The 27,883-nt window shown below is 39.1% G+C and overlaps 2 protein-coding genes across 2 annotated transcripts; both read left to right on the forward strand.

Annotated features, from left to right (window-relative positions):
* snrnp27 (small nuclear ribonucleoprotein 27 (U4/U6.U5)) lies at positions 1 to 2,702 on the forward strand. The gene is made up of 6 exons (XM_057326947.1): positions 1 to 171; positions 548 to 674; positions 989 to 1,098; positions 1,460 to 1,539; positions 1,991 to 2,055; positions 2,364 to 2,702. The coding sequence occupies exons 1-6, from the start codon at positions 135 to 137 to the stop codon at positions 2,416 to 2,418; spliced, it is 474 nt and encodes a 157-aa protein (XP_057182930.1). The 5' UTR covers positions 1 to 134; the 3' UTR covers positions 2,419 to 2,702.
* A 615-nt stretch (positions 2,703 to 3,317) lies between these two features.
* Positions 3,318 to 27,883, forward strand: mxd1 (MAX dimerization protein 1). The gene is made up of 6 exons (XM_057326936.1): positions 3,318 to 4,441; positions 5,112 to 5,211; positions 11,668 to 11,697; positions 18,042 to 18,156; positions 18,721 to 18,880; positions 23,311 to 27,883. Exons 1-6 carry the CDS (start codon positions 4,375 to 4,377, stop codon positions 23,502 to 23,504), a joined length of 666 nt encoding a protein of 221 aa, XP_057182919.1. The 5' UTR covers positions 3,318 to 4,374; the 3' UTR covers positions 23,505 to 27,883.

Genomic DNA, 27,883 nt, shown 5'->3' on the forward strand with positions numbered 1-27,883 from the left:
ACTTGTTTCCACGGACATTTAACAACGGTGCACAGTTAATAGCGATCGTCAGACGTTTTTATCAGAAAATTTCTAGTTATATTTTGTGGTAGAACTGTTTGAAATAAACCCGTTTAATTTAGACTGATCGAATAATGGGGAGGAGTAGGAGCCGAACACCACCACGGCGAGGTACGAGTTCAGTTTTCCTTTTAAAAAAATAACCGTAAAATGTGTTCTGGCTTGCTGTTTGCTAACATCACAACAATCACATTCATCATCACACGATTCTTTCCTACGATTTCGCAATTTGCGATAATCACATACAATGCAAATGGACTTTTTAACATTCAAACACTGGAAGTGTATAACTGGAATTTAATTAGTTTGCTGACTGTATTAATAGTTTGTTTACCCTGTCGACAAATGCGGTCATAAATAGTTTGGGAGCATTAACTAGTATACACGGTGCATAGCAACATCTTGCCAGCGACCTTTGCTCTGCCAATCCCTACCCATATTTTTTGGCAAAAACATTTTTTAAAAATATTCTTTTATGTTCTTTCAGAGAGACGCCGTTCACGCTCTTCCTCCCGAGATCGCGAGCGCAGGCGCAGGGAGCGTGAGAGGTCTCGGTCGCGCGATAGAGACAGACGGAGGTCGCGCTCGCGCTCCCCCCACAGACGCAGATCCAGGTGATAACCGACTTTTATAGTTATATAATGGTGCAAATCATGACCTACGTAATATTACAACAACGTTGTTAAGAATATGAAATATGTTAAGAATAGGCATCAGTTATGAAAAGGTCATGTGTTCAACACCCGGGGAACACATAACTTACTAATAAAACAAAATGTATAGATTGAATGCACTGTTAGTTGCTTAGATAAAAGCTTCTAGCAAATGAATAAATGCAAGATCCGGTTGGGTAAAAAAGTGAGATTGGGACTAATGCTAGTTGTTAATAACCTTCCCATAAAGTTTTGAGCCTGTTTTGTTTTTGCAGATCTCCACGGCGCCGCTCCTCCTCCTTATCTCCATTGCGGCAGAAGGACAGAAGAGAGGATGACAGGAAAGAAGTTAAGGAGAAGCATGCCAAGGTCCATCAGATATCAGGTCATTATGTCAGTCTTTTTACCTTACAATAAGGTCAAAACGAAATTTAAACTAAAATTATCTAAAAATAATTCAACGTAATTTAATCAACTAATATCCAAATAGCCTACTCTTGTAGGTTTTGTACACTTTCTGAAATCGTGTCAATAGTTAACGCAGTATTTGAATCCAAGTTAAAAAGGTTATGGCAATAATCACAAAATAGTAGTGGTTTAGTACACAGTATTATAGTAAGGGCATCTCACTACAGAACTAGAATAGTCGTAAATCCGGTATCATGAAGTTCAAATTATACACTGGGTATTATACCATGCAACTAGTTCCTGAATTTTTGTGCCGTCTCATCTGTTTGTTCATGCAGCTGAGGATATGGAGGGGAAAACAGAGGAGGAAATAGAGATGATGAAAACGATGGGGTTTGGATCCTTTGACACCTCAAAGGTAAGGTCTCTCTTTCTTTACTTATGAAGGGTGTTAGAGTTTAAACTTCAAGAATGACATTCTTAGAAGAAGTGTAGAGCAGAACATAGACTTTTTATTCATGTTTGTTATGAAATTTTACATTCCGATTGAAATAACTAGAATTGTTTTTGATAGGTTACATTTCTTGAGCAATACAAAATGTACTCGTTTCGTTCTGTGTTATGTGCCCTCTAATGGGCAACAGTACCTGCTGTTCCACAAAACCATGGCTGGCAAAGCTAATCCTCAAATTAACCACAAGATGGCACAGCTAGACAAAGTGTACGCCCAAGTTATTATTATTAAAAACAAATTAAGATCCCGTACTGTCATTTATAGTATTTATTTACTAAAACTTGTAGTGAACTGTAATTTGTAATGACACAAGAACATAATGCTGTATTGTAGTCGTTCTCTTTTTTTTCAACAGGGCAAGAGGAAAGAAGGTTCAATCGGTGCGTTTGCAGTCAATGTGTCTCAGAAGAGAAAATACAGGTCTGTATTTACAGTGTTTTTGTTAAAAGAAACCTATATGTTTATACATAATTTCCCCCAAATCACTTAATGTTAAGCTCTATGTTTTATGCTCCCTGGCTTTCTGTTTTATAAAAAAATATATGTGCAAACGTCACACATTTTGACATGCAATTCACAAAGTTAATATCCCAGCAACAGTTAAGCATGTGGCCAATCACCTCTGCAGGTACTGCTCGGCTAAATGACGAACGTTCTCATTGGTGGGCAGTGATGTAATGTCTTGGTGCAGGAGGAAGATCAATGATGTAATCATATTTCTCTTGCAGGCAATACATGAACAGGAAAGGTGGTTTCAACAGACCTTTGGATTTCATTGCTTGATGATGAGAAGCGAGGAGCCAAAGCTTTAACAACTTTGACTTTTGCGACAAAGCATATATTCATTTACCCTCAGTTTATTTAAATATGTGTTCCAACAGTTTTCCTCTGTTTATTTTTTTCATTTAATGGCTGTTGTTATGTAAGTGTTGATTTAGTTTGCAGTAAATAAACCTTTCAGCTAATTTTAAAAAGATGCTGGATTCTTTGTCCTGAATATCATTTTGTGAAAACCTTGCAGTACTAAATAAATTAATAACAGTTAATGGATGTTTTTGTCCATTTGACTTGCTGTTTTATTCCTCTTTCATTGACATAATTTGGAATTTAATTATGACAATTCAAGCTGTCTTGTATAAACTAGTGCTTCATTTGTGTAATTATAAATACATTTATTTACGCCACAAAAATCAAAGGGAAAAAATGCAAGCTATAATTGCAATGTTGGCTGCTAAAATGTACAAATCGAGTGAAGTCATGTTAACAATCCGCATGTACAAGGGAGGTGTGGCTGTTAGGAGTTCCGGGATGTCTTAAAGGCAGCCAATCACAGGAGATAGTCATGTGACGATCCAACCAATCATCGCATAACAACAATACACGATTTGCATAATAATCCATTTTGGCTCAGGAGCAAACCCCAGAATACCACGGTACATGTTGTACTCTCGCTCCAAAATGGCGCTACGGTACTGCTTAGTTGCACCATTATCTTCTTGCGGAATCGCATTACAGCAGTCATATATTCACGCTTCAGAATTCCCCTCCGCCATTGGTCGGCTCCAGAAACGGTCTGTTAGATTGACAGGAAACTCATCCAATCAGAGACCGGCTTCCTGTATCCTCCCTCCAATCAAATCGCAGCTTCCCCCCAGGAATACTGACAGGAACAGTAACATGACAGCAACTAGCAAACATCTCATCTGTCTGGCACAACGACGTTATGGTTTTGGTAGCTGCGGGGTTTTTGTCCTATTTTTGTTGAATTTTCCTCAGCTGCACACATTCCGTGCAGCTCGAGCTTTTTAATAAGTAGCCAGACCGTTTGTCAAGCTTAAAATACCGAAACCAGCCGATTGTTTGGACTTTGAGGCCGTCCAATCTATATTTTCATCGCGTTTTTTCCCAACGACTAATCAACGTTTTTTCTATTTTTCCTTTTTTTATTACACGTCAAAGTATTGCTTACCACTTCGCCGACGAGGCATATCGAAAATGGCTTTGAATGCTGCTTGTTTTCCAAACGCAACCAGCACAGCAGCAGAAAAGCACGAGATAAAATAACAAAAATATCACCACCAGCTGCTCAAACTCACCTTTTTGTCAAATCTGGCAACCAACAGATCTGACCGAGCTGTCAAGTCTAGTATTTTAACTAGTTTTTTTTCACGATGCACATTGGTCTCTAGTTAAGAGCTTAAGTATCAGAGTCTAAAAATTGACTTATCTGTTTGACAGCTCATCATTCAACGTATTGAGACTTTCCTGACTATCACCATTCACATGCTTCCAGGAAGAGTTGCCCTGATTTTGCAAACCTGGAGTGTTTTTTGGTTTTGCGTGAGTGTTTTTCCTGGGTCGTGTTGCTCGAGTTCTCATTTTTTAAACATTTGATGTCCAGTTTCTCGTCTAATATGAGCAGGACTAGTTAATCTAGTGATTTTTGGCAGCTGAGGGACATTTTTTATTCGTTTTTATCATCCAGCCTTTTTGAAAGCAGCGTTAGTTAACAGCCGTGTTTATTTACACGTCTTTGGTTCTCTCAGATATCAACCAGCCCCCATATCTAAACATTTCCCTCGCTGCCTTACATTAATATATTTTATATACTCGTCTGGCTGGATTTTTTTTATTCTCCAAAAGCTAAAGGACGGAAAAACCACGAAGCAACGAAAGGCTGCTGGTGCTTGTTTTTCCCCCTCTCCTTTCTGACCCGGATTGTCGTTTTTATCGCGGAAAATGTCGGCTATTGAAAAACTGCAGATGTTGATCGAAGCAGCTGAATATCTCGATCGAAGAGAAAGAGGTAAAGTAACCTATGTATGTCTATGCGATATAAGGACGCACGTTGGCATGCAAATGAATCCCAACACTGTTGCTATGGCGCTTGTCTGCTAATAATAAATCAAATGGGGGGTTTAACCAGTAAATGCCTGTTTATTAGACGCGAAGGCATGATATATTCTCTTATTATGGCATTTGGGGAAGATCAAAGCATGGAGAAGTGGCCACTTCAGTTGTCTGTGTGCTGACCAGTCACCATACATTTGACGTTGCAGAGGACTCTTGTGTGTTTTTAAGGCTCTCTGGGGATAAAATGCAGTATATTTGTGTCGTAGATCTGTTTTAATGGTGCTCGGTGACGTGTTTGTGTTCATGTACAATTGAAATCCATTTTTCTTGCACTGCTGTTGGTGTATTGTGCAGGGTTTCCTGGTGCAACCCCCCCCCCCTCCCTGTATGTGTTGTGGTTCGGCTGGCTACTGGGTTTACTCCAGTTCAGATGACATCATTGAGCCATGAGCAAAACATTTTTTAATAAAATTGTCCATTTGAATATGTAGCATGATGGTGTTTTTGGTTCATTTCTCTAACTTTTGCAAAATTGGTCAGTACGTGTGATCAGTGGCTTTGATTTTCTGATTTTCTCCTGTGTGGTCTAATGGGCTTTTAAATGTCTCTGTTTGATTTTGCAGAAGCGGAGCACGGCTACGCCTCAATGTTACCGTTCACCAGCAGCAAAGATAGGGACGGCTCGAAGCGAAAAATCAAAAGCAAGAAAAATTGCAGTAGCAGGTACATCCACCTTTACAACAATGCATTCCTGACTGATCTGTTACTCTGCTCTTCTACTGTACGTACAGTCGCCTCTGTGCCATTGGCCCACGCGTGTTTACCTACTTCAGATGTCGTAGCATCAGCGTATCAGCGCACCCTCTTACTGGGAACATTTTGTTCACATCCTCGATTCACACGGAACGCGTGTCCCGTGTGTGACTTCTAAATCAACAGACCTGAACGTATCTGCCACTTATGCGTGCGTGAAAGGAACTTACTCACTGATTCATCCTCGTGCAGATGCAGCCAGGACACACCGTCCCACAATCGACATGGAGAGAGACGTTCGCTCGCTTCTCTCCCTGTGACTCTCACCACCCACGTCCCACAGTCATCATTTACTCCGTCAATAGTCAACACCTCAGATTTCATCACCATCACCCGATTAGTACGCCTGAAACTGTCAGTTTCCTTCCTGTGAATGGAATTAGTTGGCCTGTATTGCTTTTCTCTTGAAGTGCTGATTGCTGGTTTGACGTTAATTTGTCACTAACTAACTAACCGTTACCATCTCATGACCAGATGGATCCTAACAGAGCCCCCATCCGCAGAAAAGTGTCACAGATTTTGGCAGATATGGAACCCATGTGATCTGTTTCATAGAGACGAACCAATTTAGGGATACGTGATGTAGTTATTTTTTTGTGTCTCTTTGCTGTGATACAACAAGAAACTGAAAACGTGCCCCATCTCCAATCTATAGTTTGTAACTGGATAAATAGCAGGATATAAGACCTAACAAGGGTAGCACTAGATTTATACATATTTATCAGTATGTGTTCTCTCAGGGTATTGAACCCACAACCTCTGCATTGTCAACACAATGCTAAACCAGTTGAGTTGAGTGGTGTTAAAATCATGCAGGTATACAGCTTTCTCTTTAATGTAATGGCCTCTAGACCTGCATTCTTAGAGCACTACTTCTCAATCCAAATTTGGACTTCTTGACTCCTGGTGTTATAAGGGGTCATGTCGTGCCCACTTGTAAAGCTTTGTTTGCTAAACAGGTTAATTCGGGCTCTGTAAGGTTACCAATGACTGGCAAATGTGCCCTTTGTTTATAGCTATTCATTTAATGGAAATGGGTGTATTGTTCTTGGAGTATTAACAGCCTAGCTTTAGTCAAGTTCCACTTGATATTTATGCTTTGCCCAACATTACATTGTTATATGATACTTTGTGTTTCTCATGTACTGTCTGTTTCGTTCATATTGGAAGATTGAGGCATTTTCATTCATCCCCATATACACATCAAACGCAGCGTTTGACCCAGTTGATGGAAAGCTAATGTGTTTTCTTGAAATCCAAACGATTGTGATAATAAGATATACCGATATATTGTCTGCACATCCAGTTAAGACAGTATGTTTGGTACTGCTAAAAATAAGACAGGATATCTTTAAATCTATAAGTTCCATTTCGCAAAATTTAGTTTGCATATGCATTGCGTCATGTCATTTTTTAGCTGTGTCGTGCCTTCCACTCTGAACTTCAGAACATGCAAGCAACGGCCGTTCACAACCCAAGCACTGGTGTTAATGCATCACTTTTTGCTCTAGAATTCCGATTGGCGTGTATGCGCCGAATAAACTCCACGTCGCTCCAACGGCACGCCTGACTCATTAGAAGGCTCTCCCCGTGTCTATTCATACAGCTTGAGAGACTGAACGTGATTCAGTTGATCTCTGAGTGTCCAAACGATGACATATTTGAGAAAAGCTACACACGCCATAGAAATGTCATTTACAAACTTTTCTAGAAATTTATTTTTATGGATGCATGTTTTGTGTACCCTTTATTATATGTAGGTCAGGTGGGTCGCCTATCTAGTGTATCTCCCTGGCAAACCTGCTTTCCATAGCTGCGCTTCCTGATGGATTGTGGGGGAAGGGTGGCAGTGTGTCCCTGATGCATGTGTGTAGAGAGTAGTGGGCTAGTGCCTTCCTCTTGCCCCTCCCCCTTCTTCTCGATCCAGGCAACCAGCATAACTCCAACACCCCCATTTTATATATATACTGTATATATATATATATATATGACAGAGCTCCTCCCACGTCTCACTTAAGATCAGACAGTATATGTAGGCTAATGCACATAACAGCAGACATGGGTTCCTCTTTTATAGATTGGTATTTTTTTCCTACATTCCCTGTGCCCGCTACACAGTTCTAATGGTGTGGGTGCAACCGACATGTAAAACAGATGACCAGCAAACCGGACTGAACCTCGAGTCCATTTCCTGAGAGGCACCAAATATGTTTTTCTGTTTGCCTTTTTATGTGTTGGGAACAGGTGGCTTGGCACGTACAGTAGCGCCAAGGGAGAATCAACTGGCCTTGCACAGTGATACAGGCTGTTTTTCACTAGTATCTATCCATCCACCTCACCCAACCCCCTGAAGTTCACCTCGCGAGGAGACACCAGCCAAGCAGATCGTCCGGTCTCTTTACACACCGCACTAATATGGAAGCTTGTTAGAAACCTTGTTTATAAATTTGTTAATTTTAACCGACCCGCATGTCATAACATGGCCTGCAGGAGAAGTTATGGACTTAGTCAGGGATTTTAATTTGTTTACTATGAGACAGTGAGGCGTTCGCACAGCAGCTGTAAATATACTATTCAAAATGTGTTTACTATTAGTTTTTAGTAAAACATTGGTCAACAAAATTACAAGACACAATCTATTGAATGGCCTGTCTCTCGGTCCCAATTTCATTTGCAAATGAAGAGAAAAGGTACGTTTAATACAAGCTGTTTTGAAGGTTGACATCTGCTTTTAGTCCAGACATGTAGGTTTAAGGGGAGGGGCTACACGACTGGAGAGACGTTGGCGTGAGAAGATATCCTGTTCTCTGAGGTTGGGGTTATTTTTAGGGTGAGGATTACTGCAGATGAGGTCACAAGGTCAGGATGGATGGGGGGAGATGAGATACGTTCCTTCTAATACTTTCCTTTTTACCTTCATATCGTTTAAAACCTGTAAGACTTTTCTTCTGTGGATCACAAATGATGTTTCATTGAGAAATGTGTGTCGGGTTTTTGTGGTGTTAGTGTTGTGGAGTCCAATGTTGTTTGGTTACCAATGTTCTTTAAAATATCTTCTTTTGTGTTCTGCAGAAGAAAGTCTTACAGCGTTGGAGTGACATGAGGAAATATGAATTTTCATATTTGGGTGAACTATCCCTTTTACTGTGCACGATCTGCCCTTCAGTGCTCACGTATTCTCTTGTTAGACATAGCTGTCAGAGTTGAAGGGTGTGCTTGTGCGTTTATGGAAATGTTCAGTCTGTTTGCACATTTTATACAACGGATGGTTCAGGTCCAGTAGTTTGATTGGGCCAGCATACGTCCTCTTTCCAAGCGTCAGTCTTGATAACTGGGAGGTTGTTGCTTCGATCCTTTCACTATTGTGCCCTTGAGCAAGGTAACCCCTGTTCGTCCTGGTCACTCGGAACGTCTGGCCACTCGGAATGATGGGAATCTTGCTCTGTCAGGGCTCATAGAAAAATGTTCAGCTTGGTAACTTTGCGATGGCTGATCTTATCGATGCGTTCATTCCTCGTAGGCAACAAAAACAGCTCCCTCTGTTTTTCCAAATCGTTTCTCTTACCCTCCTCTGCTTCGCCTCTCTTTCAACTCCTCTATTGATCTAGCAGTGGTCCGTCTGAAATGAGCCTTCATTCACATGGTGTGTGAAACCTCTACCCCCACCACTGTCTTGTGTCTCGGGCTTGTGTTTCTAGTTACTGTTGCTAAGTGGGGCCAAGGGCCTCTATGTATTTTGTGAACCTAGCTACAGAGAAAGTGACGGAGAGGACAAGGTACATTTGCAATCAGCAATTAGCATTTTGGCAACTCCGACATCTACTAAAGAAGCCCGGGGGCCCTAAAGAAGCCCTCTGCCATTTTAGAGTTGCATCCTTTACACCGCATAAACACCATTTTGTCCTACTGAACATTCAAATCAGCAAAGAGCACCGGACGCACTGTGTGATTTCTAAACCTCAGAACAGTGGAAAGTGATGGTAAAGTTGTAACCTATTGGTTGGTGCATGAGCTTAACCACATTAAATCCTGATTTCCTACTTTTGACATCTTTGTTATATCAATGTTATTATTAATAGAAATGCAAAAAGGGACAAATAGGTTAAAAGATTTGGTTCACTCATCCTTATGTCATTCCAAACCTTTATGACTCTCTTCATTTTGTGAAACACAAAATAAATTAAAAAAAAGATATTCTGAGAAATGTATTCTAAGAAGTGGTTTTGTGTCCATACATTGGAAGTTAATAGGCACGTCACGTCATGGGTGCAGTAGTCACGGCCACCATCACAGCCCTAGTTGCCAGCGTTGTTCTAAATATCTTTTGTGTTCTGCAGAAGAAAGAATGTCATACAGGTTGGGAATGATGTAAGGGTGAGTAAATAATGACAGATTTTTCATTTTGGGGTGAACTATCCTTTTAACCAAACATCTACATTCGTGTACATTCTCTGCCATAATGTTATTCTGATCGTAGTTGTTTTTAGGCTCTTTGCTGTGCAGTTGCTAGTGTGTTCTGGATCGTTGCTAATAGAAATCCCACCCCCAACGTCGTTGATATTGTGCTCCCTAGATAATATGTTCCGAATGTTTTTTAAAGCATTGCTAAGCGGTTTCTAGGTGGCTACTAAAGGCCGAAGTATGGTCCGTCTGTCCGCGTTCGTGCGCCGTTGGCATGACGCAATTTTCGTCATCAGAAGGGTCCACGGTCGTCCGCACACCCCGTCCGCGTGCAGCCCATTTTTTGAGAACAGTGTAAAAAGTGCAGTAGTCCACTAGGGGTCAATACACACACAGAAAGTGTGCAGTGTGCCGTTGTCTAAGAAGAATGATACAAAACCAACACGCTGAAACCAAGAACAGTATGCTAAGAAGCATATCCTTCTCTATACTGTTTGGTTGTTGTTCTTGTTGTCTTGCTGTTTGCTCGGATTGTTTGCAATGGCGAATGACTTCCTCAATCATTAATTTGCAGTGGGTCTGTGAATGTCACGACTCAGCGCTGCCCTCTTGACGGTCTGGTAGAGCACACGTACTCATTTATATTGTGCACGTGTTGAACTCGGATGTCCGCGCCTAATCAATGATGAGTATGCTCAAAAAGCTGTGCGGACGCGGAAAGTCAAGTATACCTGCGGCTTTAGGCATTAGGGTGGTTACTTACTGGCCTAAGTCAGAAGAGCCCACCCGCTAAGTACCTTTTGATTATTCAGATAAAGCTTAGATTCTTCCTCAGGGTTCTAAACAAACATTTGAGAGAGGTGGCACTGGTGCTACCAAGTCATACAGTTGGTGGCACCAGACTCGGGGTGAGGCAAGAAAACGACAAAAACGATATCCATTCCAAACGTGTTTAATGCATTAATAAATAAATTACCAATTAATACAAATCATTATTGTTTATACATAAACTCACACACATAATCAAGACTTATTTAATAACATATTTAAAGCACATATTTAAATTAATCTATGCGACTTTTTTCCTTTGTTATGAACAACTCATGTAAGGAGTACACAATTCCTTCAATATCAGCGAGTGTTTTTGGGCCCGTTCTTTGTTGTTTAATGAACATTATAAACCGAGATCTTTATTATGCTGCTGACCCTTTAAGAGTGAGTATAAAAATATAGTGTGAAACATGCATTTCCCAACTGTTTATGTTCATGAAACGGACTACTTTTACAAGGATACTTGCTAATATGGGAATTTTGACGTAATTTTGTGTTTATATGTCCGTTTCAGAGTAAGAAGATGTGAATGACAACTCAGTTTAGTATTTTGCGCGCTGACTCTCTGGGCGCGCGCATAACTCAAACAAACCTAAAAGGCTTTTAGTGTTTGTTTGTTTTTTGCAGGCAAAACATATTTATTTCAGTTGCAAGAGTGAGCACTTCACTCGTCTGCTCTGTCCTTCCGCTTCAGCAATATAGCATTGAATGCGACTCCGCGCAATACGGCTTTGGGGGGCAGGGGCACTGATAGATAAGTGAATAGCTGAAGGAGAGGAGGCTAAATAGAGTGACTTGATGCTTTGCTTGCACAAAATAACGTTTCTGCTAATTAAATTTATAATGTGTAAAAATTATATATTGATCAGTTTGGCAGTCGCACCGGCGCGACCGTTAAGAAAAACTGGTCGCACCGGCAGGAAAAATAGTCGCAAAATGCGACCGCTTCGCAGTCTAGAGCCCTGCTCCTCAAATGTAAATCCATAAAGCCTGTGTCATCATCGTTCATAAGAACCAGTGCTTCGAAAACAAATAACACATGTCATTAAAGTGCATGATTTGAGCAATACAAATAGTGATCATTGGTCATCGCCAGTTTGATTTTTGACATTTCTCTTTTTTTTGTCTTTTCAGGTCTACACACAACGAGATGGAGAAGAACAGGTATGTCCATATAAGCTTAATGTCATTGACACATTCATTAGCTCCTATGTGTAAACTCGGAAGGATTATACTTCATTACATCCTTAATGATGAGATTACTCTTCCGTAATATAAAGCTAAATGACCGGGAAATGTGACCGAATGCCTCATTTCAGTCTTTTGGAGGCTTCTTTTATCACATGCCTCCGCTAGGACCCAGAGAACGCTGAGTATTGAGGTCAGTCAATGAGCTCGTGTATCCATTCAGCTTTGACCTAGAGACAAATCCTCAATAAATGGATGACCTGAAATTTTGAATGTGAAAGATCTCTCATATAGTCTCCGTCCCCAGTGCGCTGCGGTTTGGTTTACACACACGCCGAGCTCTGAGCTCAGCTTGCCCAATGCATTGAATAATACATGTTGTAAAGCTTAGCAGTGAGCAAAACCAAGGCATCTGGACTTTGACTTTTACACTCCTAACAATGCATGCTATATTGTAGTCACAGTCCTCGTCTGACACCAGACATACTTAGTAAAGCATGCTCTTTTCCTCATGCAGTGCTCTGATGTCACAAAGCCCGCTGTTCATTTCTAAAGACTGGCTTTTATCCCCTGCTAGAATAATTCAGCTAAAGAAGGGCACAGAGGCTCCTTGTGTTTATTTTTTGTTTCATGCTGGCTCAAAATGGAGTCCATGGCTGATATTCATAAAGCAACTCAAGTGGGAGTGCATTTGTTATGCAGATTTGGATAAATGGGCAGGATGACTAGTGCACCAGTGCAGCTGTGTTGTAATCATTAAAGTTAGCGTTTTAGTTTTGAAAAACACAGCCATGGCCTAGTGATAGCGTGGGTCGACACGTTGAGTCATTGCACCCGTTCAGATGAAGCGACCACGATAGGGGTGTAATGAAAGACTCGGTTCACGATTCGATACAATACACACAATAATGGGTTCATAATATGAAGAGTTTGGTTCCAAAATGAGAACTCATTTCATGTTTTTAATTATGTTTTCATATTTTTATTGTGTTAGTTAGCTGTATTTTTTTGTTATTATGGCTTAAATCAAAACAAACCAACTGCAGTTTCATTGATATTTATTGGAATGCACAATAAAAAAACATGATTTTTGAACATTTTTAAAAACAGAGTTATCTCATTTTGAAACCAAACTCTTCATATAATAGTATCACAACATTGTTGATGTTTATAAAGATTCAACAGAATTATTTATATTTTTTGCATCCAATTGTAACCTAGTCTGTGAAAACCAAGCTGAAGTCTAAATTTTAAGATAATGAGCATTAAAGTTAAATTTCAGCCATTCATTTTATTGTTATTTCAATATTTGCCATGAACTTACTCAGTCAAAATTAAAGATATCAAGATTATATTTTCACAGAATGTTATTTACTTTATTTTACATTGTTTTCACATTATTATGATTTTATGTAGAAAACTGTAATTCACAAAATTGGCAACATTCAGGGTTTAATTAAACTTGTAAATTTAAATGATTAAAAATTAAAAATTCTTATACCATGCCACTATTATGCATTATACCCTGGACCACGGTACTGGGACTTTTGTACGGTTGCCCAGGTATGGCTATGCTGTTGCTAAGGTGTTTTGGAGAGGTTTTTAATACGTTCTCATGACATTGTAGGGTGTTCCAGGTAGCTTCTAAGTCGTTGCCTACTAGCTAAATTCAAAAGCTTATTTGTTAAATTTTTGTTTTTTAAATAGCAGGAGCTAGCACTTTCACTTTCAACCTTCTCACTGTTTGGCTCAATCACAAATACAACAGCTTTCGAATCTTACTTGAAATGCTCCATATTCAATCTACTATTGGGGTTTATCAGTATCATGCAAAATTTCACACACCTATATCGTGTGAATCTGTCACACTCGCCCCAGTGACCCCCTGGGTCACACAAGGCCCATAATGGGTGCAGGGTGAAAATTTATAGCATATGTAATGCACACTATGCCCTATAGGCAAAGCGAAAGGGTGGTTTTTGTAGCCTAACAGCTTCTAAAAGAATACACAAACAACAGCTGTAAGCAACATTCTCTCCACATGGTTACGTTTGCCTGCAACATGGCGGCTTTATTCTTTAGATAGACCTTGCATGCTGGTGGCCTGTTTGCCTTTAAGAGAGGTTTCAGATGTGTAATCTGAGCTGCGAGCCGCCATGGATGCCTGTGCGTGTACACTTCTCCAGTGGGGTTAAGACAATTACTTAGGAGTCAGAAGTCAAAGGCTAGGGGAGGATGATGATTTACTGTGAATGTCATATGGCTTGAATTGGGAATGGGTGACCTGTTTAACTGCAGGTGTGCAGAAGTCCTGTTTAAGTGCAGATACAGGGTGGTCTTTAGGGATGCAGATATTTTAATAACTGTTAGGGCCTGTCAACCGATTAATCGCGATTAATCGAATAAAAGTTTGTGTTTACATTATATATGTCTGTGTACTGTGCATATTAATTTTGTATTTATAAACACATACACGTATACATATTTAGGAAATATTTGCATGTATTTATTTTATTAACAATAATTAAAATTATATATAAATGTTTATTATTAATTTTTATATTTGATATTTTTCTTAAATATATGCATGTATGTGTTTGTTCTTATAAAAGCAAAGTTAATATGCACAGTACACAGACATGTATGTAAACACAAACGTTTATTCTGAATGTGATTAATCGCGATTAAACGGTTGACAGCCCTAATAATTATTATTTTTTATTAATCAGATTATTGTGTTGCAGGAACAGCTGCAGTAATATTTTACTTTCATTATGTAAGGAACTTCTTTTTAATTTCAGTTATTCCGTTAGAGTTGCACTTTTGTAAAAATACCATTACCTGAGTTGCATATGAGATTTTACATTTCAGCTGGGGTTAACTTAAAACCTAAATAAACCTTTTTTTGCTCTGTTTGATTAAAATACATATGCACTTAATATAATTTTGTGTTTTTATATCGATATTACATATCGTTATTCCATTGGTTTTAAGAAATAGGCATTCCCACATTCTAAAAACAGCTAAATATAAATGTCTTTCGCTAAATGAAAGTGGTTCTCTGTGTGCCGCAAAAAGATCAATTTGATTATTGATTATTATAGATTTCATCGATTAGTTGTTGCAGCCTTCAGTGGTCTTCTTAGGAAACCTCATGAAATGACCCCAGAGAGAATGGCGTGGTTCATAAAGGAATGGAGAAAACAGAAGTACTGTAGAAGAGAAACGAAACTGCATACGCTTTCATGCAACAATCCCCGATCCGTGCAACGACGCACTGTGTGTGTAAATGACAGACGGAGCCTGCAGTCTGTATTTGTTTAACAAACACCCTACTCAGGTTATGTCACCACTTCGGTGGCAGATTTTAAAGTTATGTAATAGTATTCCTGCCCTTTAGACCAGCCAACCACACGCAGAATGAAAGCGAAGAGAAGGGCTGTAAACATGACCTAGTGGGTTAGACGTTTATGTGTATGTGTGGGCTGGAGAGGCAGGTGTACACACAACCCGTCCTTTAGCAGTCTAGCATATTGCAGTCCTTGCAAACAAACCTGTCACAAATGCATTCAACCTCTTGTTTAACTCACGTTTGCTAATTTGTTAAAGCATCCACTTGATTCAATGGCACATGTGGCCTTGAGATGCAGAAGCAACATTTAAGAATGTAAATACCTGAATGCAATGCAGATGCTTAATGCTTCATACTTAATCAATGAGGGACTTGATGGTTTGCTGTTGTTAATATAGTCATGTCTATAGGGCGTCAATAGACGCGACATAGCTGCTAAAGATAGCCGATAGAGTCACAGGCATGTAAGGTAACAAGTTAATAGTTGATCTCCATGGTTATTTGCATTGTACAATTGGTTTGCTATTGCAAATCTGTCCATTTTCTAATTCATGTACATGGACTTCTACAGACAAGTAGTATATTAATTTTTTTGTGTTATTAAATAAGTTGCATAATTTAATAACCATTTCCATGTGGAAAAAGAAACACCATTTTGTTTTCAAGTGCCTTGTACAATCTATAATAAACTTTCAACCCAGTCTCACGGCAGTTCGTGGCATAGACACGAAATTTGGAATCTATTTATTTGTGTTCTTGGACACGAATATCCCCATTTTTTCGTGTCCGTGAGCACGACCTTTTTTTAATGTCACTCAGCACGACTTGCTTTTCGTGTCACTCATCACGACTTTCAAGACAGACTGCATGTGAATTTACATTTATAACTTGATATCAAAAGAAGTCATACATATTTTAGAATGTGGCTAACCAACACCTTACTTCACCCGACACCCTAAAATCACAGCCGCAAAGGCAAATTTTGCTAAAAACGCGAGTTTCACGAGGTGGCAAATCAATGATAAATGGCTCCCCTAACCCCGCCCCTAAACCTAACGTCACAGTGAAAAATTCAAATCATAACAAATCATACCAATGAGATCGTAGGAAACAGGAATTCACACGAATGAGCCACCTTGTAAAATAGGTATGAATTCCTATCAGATTGCATTGATATACAGTATATTTATACATATGAAAGATACCGCGTATTAAAATACATTAGTCTTGCTTGGTGACACGAAAAAAGTTGTGCAGACTGACACGGAAAAAGGGGGAAATTCGTGTCAGTAAATACGAATTAATAGATTACAGTTCATGACAATGTCACAAATTCCTGAGACTGTGTTGAAATTTTAGGGATAGTTCATCCAATCTCTATAAGTTACTTTGGTCCGATGAACACAAAGAAAGATATTTGGAAGAATGTTAGTCATTTTCAGTTCCGGGACATCATTGACTACCATAGTAGGAAGAATTAAATGGTAGTCAAAGGTGCCTGAAAACTCTTTGTTTTCCTAAATTCTTCAAAGCATCTCATTATGTGGTAGTGGATGATGTCCCAGAACTGAAAATTGCTAACATTCTTCCAAATATCTTTCTCTGTGCACTGTAAACCCCGATAAGTTAAGACAACTTAAAAGTTTTGCGGTAATCAGTTTCCACAAATGTTTAAGTTGATAACTCGATTCTTTTGAGTAAAGAACACTAAACTCATAAGTATAGTAAACTCAAAATAATTCATTTTGAAAACTTCATTTTTCATTATTTCATTTTACATTTACTTGAGTTTCACTTATTAATGTTGTCGTGAAGGAACAACAGCCAATTACAGCTGTAGCATTACCAATGTAATGCCTTCAGATCAAACACTTAAAATTTGAATCGAGTCTGTTTCCCTCCTAAGCAAATGCTCTACTCTCTGCACAATGGTAACCTCATTAAGATCACTAATGTCACAAAACTCTTTAAATATCAGATTAGAACAGAATACTAAACATGTATAAGCCTCCTCCCATTGTAATTTTGTCATTTTTTGTAATTTTACATAAAATAACACTTTATTTCGAGATTTACTTCCATTATCCAGTCCACACAAAGCATGCTGGAAATCGCTCTGACGTCATTGGAAGATATAATTAATATTTTTTATTTATTAAAAAAATGTTGTGGCCCTGGAACTCAAAATATCAAAACAGTTAAACGCACTTAAAAGTTGTAAGATAAATGAACTTTTTCACAGTTTTGAGTAGTTTGCCTATTTTTAATGAGTAGATTATACTGTTCGGGAATACAGTGTGTTCATTGGAAGAAAGAAATGTATACAGGTTTGAAACAACCTGAGGGTGAGTAAACGATGACAGATTTTTCATTTTTGAATGAACTGTCCCTTTAACTGTAGTGGCTTTAGTGGCAAACATGCACATCATTATCTTTTGACAAAGCTCTTTTTCCTTCAGTGCTAACACACAGACGTTCACACGCAGTGTCTGGAAGGTAAAATAGCTGGGTTGCGATCCACGTCTCTGTACAAATACAGCAGTCTGCAGTTTCTGGCAGGTTGCATAACAGGTCATGTGGCTGCTGGCACCGATCCTCACCACGCCCTGGCAGCTGTGAATCTTGTCCGACGCACGTGACCGATAAACATAAAGTAGTGTTGGGAAACATCAACTTATGTTACACAACAGGTTGAAAGATAGATCAATACACCGCAATGTGAATGTTAGAATTTTGTCCGTGGTATCTTTAAAACAAAACATCAATATTTTATATATTGAAGCTTTATTTTTTAGATTTAGATGAGATTCAGATCGCTGATTTTCAGTGTTTTGCCAACACTAGGGCACAGATATATTGTTTTAGATTGTCGACACAATCCTCTTTATGTTATTGCTAAAAAAAATTGCTTATGGAAAGTTTTGTGTTCTCTTTCTCTGTCTCTCTTTCCTCATGTTACTCAACCCAGGAGGGCACATTTACGGCTGTGTTTGGAACGCTTGAAATCCATCGTGCCCTTAGGACCAGACTCAAACAGGCACACAACTCTCAGCCTACTTATGAGGGCTAAGGAACACATCAAGGTACGTGCGTATGTGCCCATGGTGTTGGCATGAAATTCTCAGAAGACCCAACGGCATCGGTGTGATATTACAGCAATCATTAACAAGAGGCTTTGCATTGCAGTTCTTTTTTATCAGATTTTATTGTCACATCAGCACATGTGCACTGGTTAGTAAAAGTACAGCAGTAATTGAAACCCTCTAAACCATAGTAAAACAGGGTAAAGCCTAAACACATTTAGGAACCTCTAGAAACCTTTTAGAAGCCATTTAACTTTTCTAAATGTTTAAAACAAATGCATTACAGTGCGTTTGAAATGCATTTTATTAGTCCATGTACTTCTGGAAACTTATACCCATAACCCTGGTGTTGCTAGCCCTGTGCTTAAAGTTTTCACTGCATAAGCCAAATAGACCAATGTCTATTTACCATCTAGAGACATTTATAATTTCTCCATTCTTTAGCCGAACTAACTTTTTAATGGCTTCAAGCACGACTCATCTAATCAGATTTGAGAGCTAAACTGTCTTTTCTATAAAAAGCCTTTGAACTTGTGTGTGTGTGTGTGTGTGTGTTGTGTCCAGAGGCTGGAGGAGGGCGAGCGAAAGGCTCAGCACACTTTAGACCATCTGCAGAGAGAACAAAGACACCTGCGCAGACGTCTGGAGCAGCTGGGAGTGGAGCGCACACGCATGGACAGCATGGGCTCCACCATCTCCTCTGACAAATCTGACTCTGACCAAGGTAAATACACACTGTTATAGACAACGTAACTGGCAGATTGGAATTCTAGGCGGTTGGTTGGTGATCCAGCACATCATGTAGCGCATATACAGGCTGTGCAATTTAAAATGTCATCTGTTTATTTGAGTGAGTGACAGTTTGACCATAGCAGATAGGTCTGTCACAGTTTTTCGAGGGAGCCGTGTTTATTGCACATGATTTGTCGCCACTCAGATACGTTTAAGATTTATTTGCCCTAGTAAGAAAGCACTTTCAACATGCAGTCACGCTCTCATGTGCAGCAGGTTAATGGTTGAGGAAGTAGTCTGGTCCAGAGCAGTTCTGAATTCAGTGGTCAATTCATATTTTGTTTGTTCCATATTTGAAAACAGACTTCATGGTAAAACTGCCGCATTCTACCTCAAATAATTGTTTATGAGCGGATTCAACATCACATGAGAGTTCACATGACACCACACACGATGTTCTGCATCATATTTAAGGTGTTTGTGTAAGTAGAAACAGGGTTAAGGTTATAACAGGAACCATTAGATGCTTAGAGCTTTTAATATACTAAATTATTGCATTCAAAGTTAGGAATTATACTTGCATTCAAAAGTTTTTTATTCTTACCATTGTACACAGTTAAATTCTACTATATTGTGAGTTCTAATATATACACAGTATATATAGAAGGAAGCATGTGGCTTTAGGTCAAGAACAGCAGCACAAAGTACCAAAGGAACTGATGACTAATCATGCTACGATTTTTTTCTTAGTCGAGCATGATTTTACACAAAGACCAACACACTACATAGAAAAAACAACAGAGTGGTTAAACAAAAATAACACCAAAGAAACAAAAGCAGGTTCAGCTGTTAGTCATCTTTTTATGTTACATTTTTTATTAGGTTTGTTTGTATATGTTTTGTGTTTTTTATGTTATGTTTATTTATGTTGTATCGCCTTATATTATTTAACTCAAACATTATGACAAATAGAAAGTATAAATGGATAATTTAAAAAAATGGAATAAGCTGTGTCTATCATTAAATATATATTTCTTCAAATAATATCGTCTCCCACTTGAGGCTTCCTAGAACTTTTTTAAAAACCAAGAAACAGCTGAAGTTTGTTTTCTTGCTAATGCTCCTACCTAGAACTATTTATCATCTATCGGCATAATGGATGTTAATGATAAATCGAGGATCGAATAATTGTAGGGATGCACCGATACCAGTATCAAAATAAAAGTCCGGTTAACTTAAACTAACGCTCTTTGCGGCGTCCCGTCAAAATAAAAGTCCGGTTGACTTGAACAAGTTATAATACACTCTAGGGCTGCAGCTATCGATTATTTTAGTAATCGAGTATTCTACTGATTTTCCATCGATTAATCGGGTATTCGGATAATAAGTACTTTTTATTTATTAAAGAGCAATACTAAATATACAAGAGAAAATAAAACGGGTCTCTTAAAATGAACAACTAATTTGTTTCCTTTTTAGAAAAATTAATATATTTATTGCTGAAATTGCATACATTAATATCTGTGAAAACTAAACCCATTTAGTACATTCCATTGCCATATTAAATTCAAAATGCAATATAATACAAATGTATAAATAAGAAACATTAATAAAAATAGAAAGAATAATTTCAAAGGTAAACAACTAACTTCAGCTTATGCATGATGCATTTAGTTTATCCAAATTAGTTTTAGTTTATTTTTTACTATTAAATAGTAATATATTTGTCCACATAAAAATACCGAGTTAACCGGACTTTATTTTGGCAGGTCGTCGGAAGACGCTTATTTTTTAGTGTGTTAGCTTCACTCAGTAAAATGTTCTGAAATGAACTCTCAGAGCAACTCTGGAGATGAAGTTCATGTGTTCATGTCCTCATAAAGTGCAGTTCATTCACTCAGACACGCAGAACAGTCAGATGGCATGTGTAAATAACATGATTCGGCATCAACTAACGTTAGTCCGAATCTAGTTTTATGGACTCAATGCAGCCGGAAAACAAGTTTCACTCGCAAACTAGACTAAAACTAAGTAAAATAGCAGTTCACCATGTCAATAAGCTCTCACTTATTTATCAGCATGAGACATACGTGTGAGCGTGTGAACAGATTAAAATGCGTGTGTCTCACGGTGAATGCGTGAGACTTGAGAGCCCTGTAACATGAATATAGTTTAGCGGGCTGTGCGTCAGTAATAACGGTCTGTGGGGAAATGCAGTGCTCCGTGTGTACTGTAGTTAAATGGATTAAACGAGGCTTCGAGGCAACAAAAATTGCCTCCATGATTTTTTGTATTCGAATTACTCGAGTTACTCGAGGAATCGTTTCAGCCCTAATACACTCACATTTTACAACACCACCCCCCTTAAATTTTTTATAATTTGACCACAGAGTATATTGTTTAAAAAATGTCGGGTTTTGACATCGCATTCCACCGCAACGCATTCAGTGGGCAGTTTAATCAGATGAAAATGAATCGGCTAATCATTTACCTTAACTGTTACATTTAACTTCAAAGAAATGCATGTAATATACAAATGATAACATCATTTGATATACGCGAGTCTCAACTGCAGGACCGCAGCCGGTTAAACTTGTGACACGTCATCGACATTCAAGAGTAAAAGCGTGCTTTTTCGAGTTCTCCAGAATGTCTGTGATATGCACATTAATTTGGGGAAGAAAGTAACACACTTATAATAACAAAATATCATATTTTCTTACGCGGACACACTCAAGGAAATAGAATGCACATCTGAGTTGTTGTTTGATTATTAAAATAAATCATTTTATCATACGATCCATTAAAATTGACTTATTTTACACTGCCACTAGTCTTTTATTTAGACTAAGAAATATTTTTAAGTTCTATATTTTACTGCAGTAGCCTATTAAAGTTATCGAGTAATCGATTAATTGATCGTTAATTTGAATGAAGATCGATTATGGGAATTTGTATAAATTGACATCCCTAATCAGTATACATGAACTTAGTTGTCTCGCAAACACACGGTGGACGTTTGGTGATCGCACAGGAAACCCACACGCTTTTCCCAGATTTCCCAGAATGAGTTTTTTCCCATTGTATATGTGCTGTGGCCTGTCCCACAAACAGATGGCAAGAAGCAGACTGCAGCATGTTGGAAGTGTATGATGAATGCTTTAACACCTAAATTGGAATGTTGCCATGGAGATAATGGACCAGCTCGACTAAACGTAGCACACTTGAAAACGTAACCTTAACAATGATCGATTGAAACAAGTTCTTAAGCAAATCACAGCTTGCGTCATGACACGAGCAATAAAGTCTTTGCATGTGAACAGATTTAACGTTTTTACATTTACGCTACAATTGCATTTTTTCTGCTCTCTTGGCCAGACCAGTTGTTCAGTTTTGTATGAGCTTGTATTTTTAGTAACATGTTTTGTAACATTTTCTGTAACGTTAGCACTTTTATGTGGATATATAGTCTTTGATTATTTAGATTAATGTAAAATTGGTATTTCGTACAAACATTACTATGTAGAAAATACGGTGAGATTAAAATCTGCAACAAACATGTATACGTACGATCTGGATCATTGAGGAATGTTTGTCAGATGGCGTTAACGCAAATGTACACAATGCAAGCAAGCGGAACAACGCAACAAAAACGGGATCGCTTCCGTTATGACTAACAAAGCTGACTGTCAGTGTGTGATGTTGACAGTTCTATTGATTATATAGGGATCGACCTAGTTTGTCTTGTCACAACCCTTTTTTTGCATTGTAGACAGTGTCAGACGTCTGTGTTAACATGATCTGTCAAACCCTCATTATTGTTTTTAAATATCAGCTGTATGCAAAGTGACCCACATTGGATTATTGACTTCAATTTACACATGGAGCCATATTTGGATCCCTACATCTCTGACATTGAACCACACATGACCTTATGAATGAGGACACCAAAAGATACGTTTGTTAAAAACTACAATATAAAAGAATATCAAGATGTGTTTAATACTTCTTGAATTATAAGCACACAGACTGGAAAAAGAACACGTGTGCTTTCTCATTTTTAAACTTGCGTGTAATGCAACAAGAATCTCTTAAGCCAACATATTCTACTAATAAACCGACCAATATCTGTGTTAAAATAAAAAGATGTCAACGTTATTTTATTGTAATTTGTCAGTAGGTTAAAATTGTACCCATTCTACAAAATCGTGAATTACTTGGTAAATGCTCATCCATGGCATGTAATAATTTAGGCTTTCTTCATCATTTAAGTATTGATTTTTGCAGAAAAAAAAAGATCAAACTTTTATGGAAATAAATGTGGTTGATTTGACACAAAATCAAATCATCCAATGTACACATTGCAGCGTTGTGCTCTACTAGTTTTTAGCACATTATTAAGAATTGGTTTTTGCATTACAGAAGAGGTGGATGTCGACGTGGAGGGAACGGACTATCTGCTGGGTGATCTGGAGTGGAGCACCAGCAGCGTAAGCGACTCGGACGAGCGGGGAAGCTTGCGCAGTAGCTGCAGCGACGAAGGCTATTCCAGTGCCAGTCTACTTCACCTCGCCAACTCTCAGGAGAAGAGCCCGACGCTGGGCTTCAGTCTTTAAGAGCACAGATCACCACGCTACTCTGCCACTCATCACCCACCACCTCAACCCGTACCTCCAGTCATCTCCTGCCACGTCCTGCTCTAATACTCCAACGATGTTGCCTCCTTTGTGACCGATGACAAAGACAGAAACGGCCTTTCTCGATGCTCTGACAAATCCAGTCTGTTGTGTTTGTGTGTGTGTGGAGTCCAAAGGAGGATGCATGGAGAAGGTATTGGAATTCGACCGTGGCGTCCAATAAACAAACCTCGCGCTAACTGGGAATCAAGGCCCGTGTGAGCCTGCCGAAGACAGGCCTTCTCCGCGACCCTAACCGATCCCCTCACACCATCGGCTCCACTCCCCAATCCCCGGTGGTGGAGGCAGAATGTTAACGCCTGCCTTAGTCCAATCATATCTTCCCACCTTTTCCCATCATCCAATTATGGAGAGAGGCACTCGATCAGGACATTCCCTCCTCAACAGAGACCCTTAAAGGGATCCTCCGCCCAAAAATGAAAATTCTGTCATAAATGACTCACCCTAAATTCGTTCGTCAAGCCTAGGACCTCCGTTTATCTCCAGAACTCCTTCATAGACTGAAACGCAAACAAACATACAGTAAATACAGACTATATTCAACAATTTCCTGACTTGTGTTAGTTTCCAACGCGCGTTCACGAGAGCACCAAGATGCGATGACTCGTGAACGCGCGTGGAAACTAACACAAAACGTATCCTTGTCGCTTTATATAATTAAAGCTGAACCACTGGAGTGACATGGACTATTTCAACGATGTCTTTACTCACTTTCAGCGCTTTGAAGTTTGGTTGCGTTTCAGTCTATGGAGGAGTCAGAAAGCTCCAGGACCTTAATTTGCGTTGTGGAGGTCCTAGGCTTGACACGCGACTTGACGGTGAGCAATTTATGATGGAATTTTCATTTTTTGGCGGCGGTATGCTTTAAAGACCTCAAAGCCAGATGAAGAATGTGTACCATACCACGTCCACTGCCTACTCACTGTCTCGCTCTGGGACAATCGCGCCCAAGGCTGTCTTTGACGGCCCTTTATCGTTCCTTCAATCAGAATGAACCGTCCAGAAGACGCAGGGCTGGGTCACTTGACCAGTTAGCTAACCTACCAGAGCATGGTATTTTGCACTTAGACAACGATTTAGTAGGAGTGGCCTCTTTACGCTCGACCGAAGCCGCTTTCGCCCTGTCACGCAGAATGAACGCGGACGGGACAACGGAGCAAAAGGGCCACTTCTACCGTACAGGCAAGGATCGCTCGGTGTCAAAAGATGTACTGTAATGTCGTTTCGTTTCTAACGTCTCTTCTAAGGGACTGCAGCTACTGTAGTGATGTATCAGGCGTAGTGTGTTAGCTAGTCTTAAAAATATCTACCTGCACTGTCTAATTTCCATCCGCCCGCCTGCCACTCCCGTCACGTGCTGGGAGTTATCACTGATGTGTCGTTGTTGTGTGTTTTTTACCCAGCAAGCACCCGTAATGTTCATGCTGTGCAGAATCATCAGGTCGGTAGCAATACACCTCTCAACTGAACTGACTGCTCGGTTTTTGACATCCGGAGCAAAAGAAGGCTGTCGGTGGGGTTTGTTTTTCGTTGTCTTTTTTTAAGCGTCTGTGCTTTTGATGCCCCCGAGCTGCCACCTTGAATTTTATTACTACCGGGGGGCGACACACCTGACATCGTCGTGAAGAACGGAGCATGAGATTCTTTGAAGGGGTTGTGGGTGGGTTTTATGAACTGGGGCAGGGATGGTTTTGAAATCTGGATCTCAGGTATCTCTTCCTCTCTCTCTCTAAGGACAGTGGCGGTTTCCTGTGTGTGCGCGTGTTGCATCCTCTTGTTAATTTTTGGCTTACTTTTTTCTCTCGACCGTTTAGCACCAGAAGTACGAGGGCGATTGTAAAAGCACATTCCATGAGAAGCAGAGCAGCGTGGTCGGGGTTATTGCGTGCACTGCGGACATTGATAGAAAGGTCTGAGGCTTCAGGTTACCTATGAGCAATGAATCCTCTCCGCATCTGTGCCATCAGGCTCATTGTACGAGTGTGTGGAAGCATGCGTGTGTGTGGTTTCTTGGTGGCTACATTACTGCATTGCAGTTTTACTTCGGCACCCAGCTATCTACCATTTCTGCTAAATGTAGTCATGTATATAGTTCACAGAAAAAGAGAGATATCTACCCTGTATGTACGTATATTGATAAAGTGTTTATATTTGATCTACATATATGTTCAAACATAGACTATATATAAATATATATATATATATATGAGATTATATTTAAGTAGTGATTGCCTTAGTTGCTTTTGTTTTCCCTATATTGTTAGTTTCGACGTGTAGTTGATTTGCACTACATAAAAATACGTATAATTATATATTCGAAAACTTTACATGACCTAAAATTGGTGCTCTTTCACTTTCCTGTTTTTCCTGCACAAAAAATAAAAACGTGTTAAAAAAGCATTAAAAATCGAGAAAACGCATTAAAAATAAATAGGGGGTATTTGTTAGTGTGTTGGTGGTATTGAAGTGGTGAAAAGTGGCTATGGGAATGAAGTCCTGTTGTTATTGTGCCTGATGGGTCTGGGGAAATGGTTAACTACATACGTTTTCCTATAACACTAGTGAGTAAAATGATGTAGGTTTTGTAAAGAGTCTTTGTGAAGGATACACGTCTGAATGTAGTGAAACCGTCTTCACTATCGCATCACATGCCAAGATTAACTCAGATTTTACAATATGTCATTTTATAGAACTCGAATGATGCACCAAAAAATCCTTTTAAATAGAACAAAAATAAACGATTGTTCATTCTTTACATATGGAATGCTGCTGTTGGGTTGTTATAAATATGAAATGTAAAAAAAAGTATAACATTTTGTGTGCATTGTAGCAATGAGAGCATTAGAGCACCGTGTATTTTGGAGACGGGGAGGGGTGGTGTGTATAAATGTATGTTTGCTTGTGACGTCACTGTCCACAGACAGAGAGAAAGGGCTCGATTCTCTTATTTTCTTCTTGGGAGGGTGGAGGGTTTAGGGCTGTATGCCTTTTGTATTGATATGCTTTTGTCTTGTTTTTATTTGTTACAGGTGTTTTAAGAAAAGTGCAAACAAAAAGTGAACTTCTTTCTCAAGATTGTGTCTTGTTAAAAATTGGTGTCTTGAAGTTTCTCACGCCCACTGAACTTCCTTCTGCTTTCCGCAGTCTGACCCCTTCTATGCGTAACCTATCTCGTCGTCTTCTGTGAACACTGGTGACGGGACATGGCTAACGCATTGCGAGCGTTATGTGAAAGACTGGTGCTGTCACACACCGATGTGAATTCCTGCTCCGACGTACCGTGTCCCGGCGCTGCGCTTATCACAGTCAATGATGTCACCGTGGGAGGGGGGTAGATGTACTACTTTGATTTGTATATATGGGTTATTTATCGTACGCTGAAAACGGCTAGAGCCTTAAGACATACAAATGTATGGACTCCATAGATGTCATCAGAAACCGATGGCAGACGTGGTCCACATGAGAAGAGCCCATCGCCAGTCATTCCCATCGATTGTGACTGCGTCTCAGGTGTTTCACACCTTCACAAATACACACAAACACACACACTCGTCCTTCACATACTGCCTCTTGTACGCTAAACAAAAGAGGTTTATGTCTGTTTTACATTCAATCAGAAATGGACATTTCTATGCTGTTACTTTTTAAGAATTGGGCTACTTTGATGTTGACTGCTAAATATGTGGTTAAAAGGAATGACCTTAAAATAAAAAACTTAAAATGTAGAGCAGAGTTGTTTGTGGGGGTTTTTTTTAAAGAAAAATTGACAATGTTTAATGACGCATCAAAGCTGAAGCGTGTCATTCTTGTCTTCTATTTCATATGCAGCAAAGAATTATGTGTTTTCCATAAAGTGTAGACAATGTGCACAATGGTACTGACTCAAACAGTGTACACTCTTAAAAATGATGTGTTAATTATTAACACATCGCTTGTTATGCTATTAACACATTGTGTGTCATTTTGACACATTTTTGTTGATTTTGTGTGAAATTAATGAAAGGGACAACACAAGTTGTGTTTAAAGTAACACGATATGTGTTGTCCCAGAAATAACACAGAAATTAAGCAAAACAAATGGCACAGAAATTACACACTTCTGCTTTAGAGACCAAATGGTTCGATGCTTTTTTCTGGTTTGCAGTTTCCTTAAGTGTGTTGACAGAATGAAACGGGAAGTAACTTGGGACATTAAATGGCTTGTCCTTTTTTTATATAGCATTCTTTAGTTTGTATCACAAGCATGTGTCATTTATAATTCAGAGAGCATTTTATTCGACAACAACTGTGTGGTGAAA

Source organism: Triplophysa rosa, linkage group LG2 (genome assembly GCF_024868665.1).
Source record: "Triplophysa rosa linkage group LG2, Trosa_1v2, whole genome shotgun sequence".
NCBI lineage: Eukaryota > Metazoa > Chordata > Actinopteri > Cypriniformes > Nemacheilidae > Triplophysa > Triplophysa rosa.

Excerpts from the sequence above, each read along its gene's own strand:
- snrnp27 (XM_057326947.1), top strand. The coding sequence starts at position 135 with ATGGGGAGGAGTAGGAGCCGAACACCACCACGGCGAG. Across the intron at positions 172-547 it reads CCGAACACCACCACGGCGAG|AGAGACGCCGTTCACGCTCT; the intron begins GTACGAGTTCAG and ends ATGTTCTTTCAG. Across the intron at positions 1,099-1,459 it reads CAAGGTCCATCAGATATCAG|CTGAGGATATGGAGGGGAAA; the intron begins GTCATTATGTCA and ends TTGTTCATGCAG.
- mxd1 (XM_057326936.1), top strand. The coding sequence starts at position 4,375 with ATGTCGGCTATTGAAAAACTGCAGATGTTGATCGAAGCAGCTGAATAT. Across the intron at positions 4,442-5,111 it reads TCTCGATCGAAGAGAAAGAG|AAGCGGAGCACGGCTACGCC; the intron begins GTAAAGTAACCT and ends TTGATTTTGCAG. Across the intron at positions 11,698-18,041 it reads AACGAGATGGAGAAGAACAG|GAGGGCACATTTACGGCTGT; the intron begins GTATGTCCATAT and ends TACTCAACCCAG.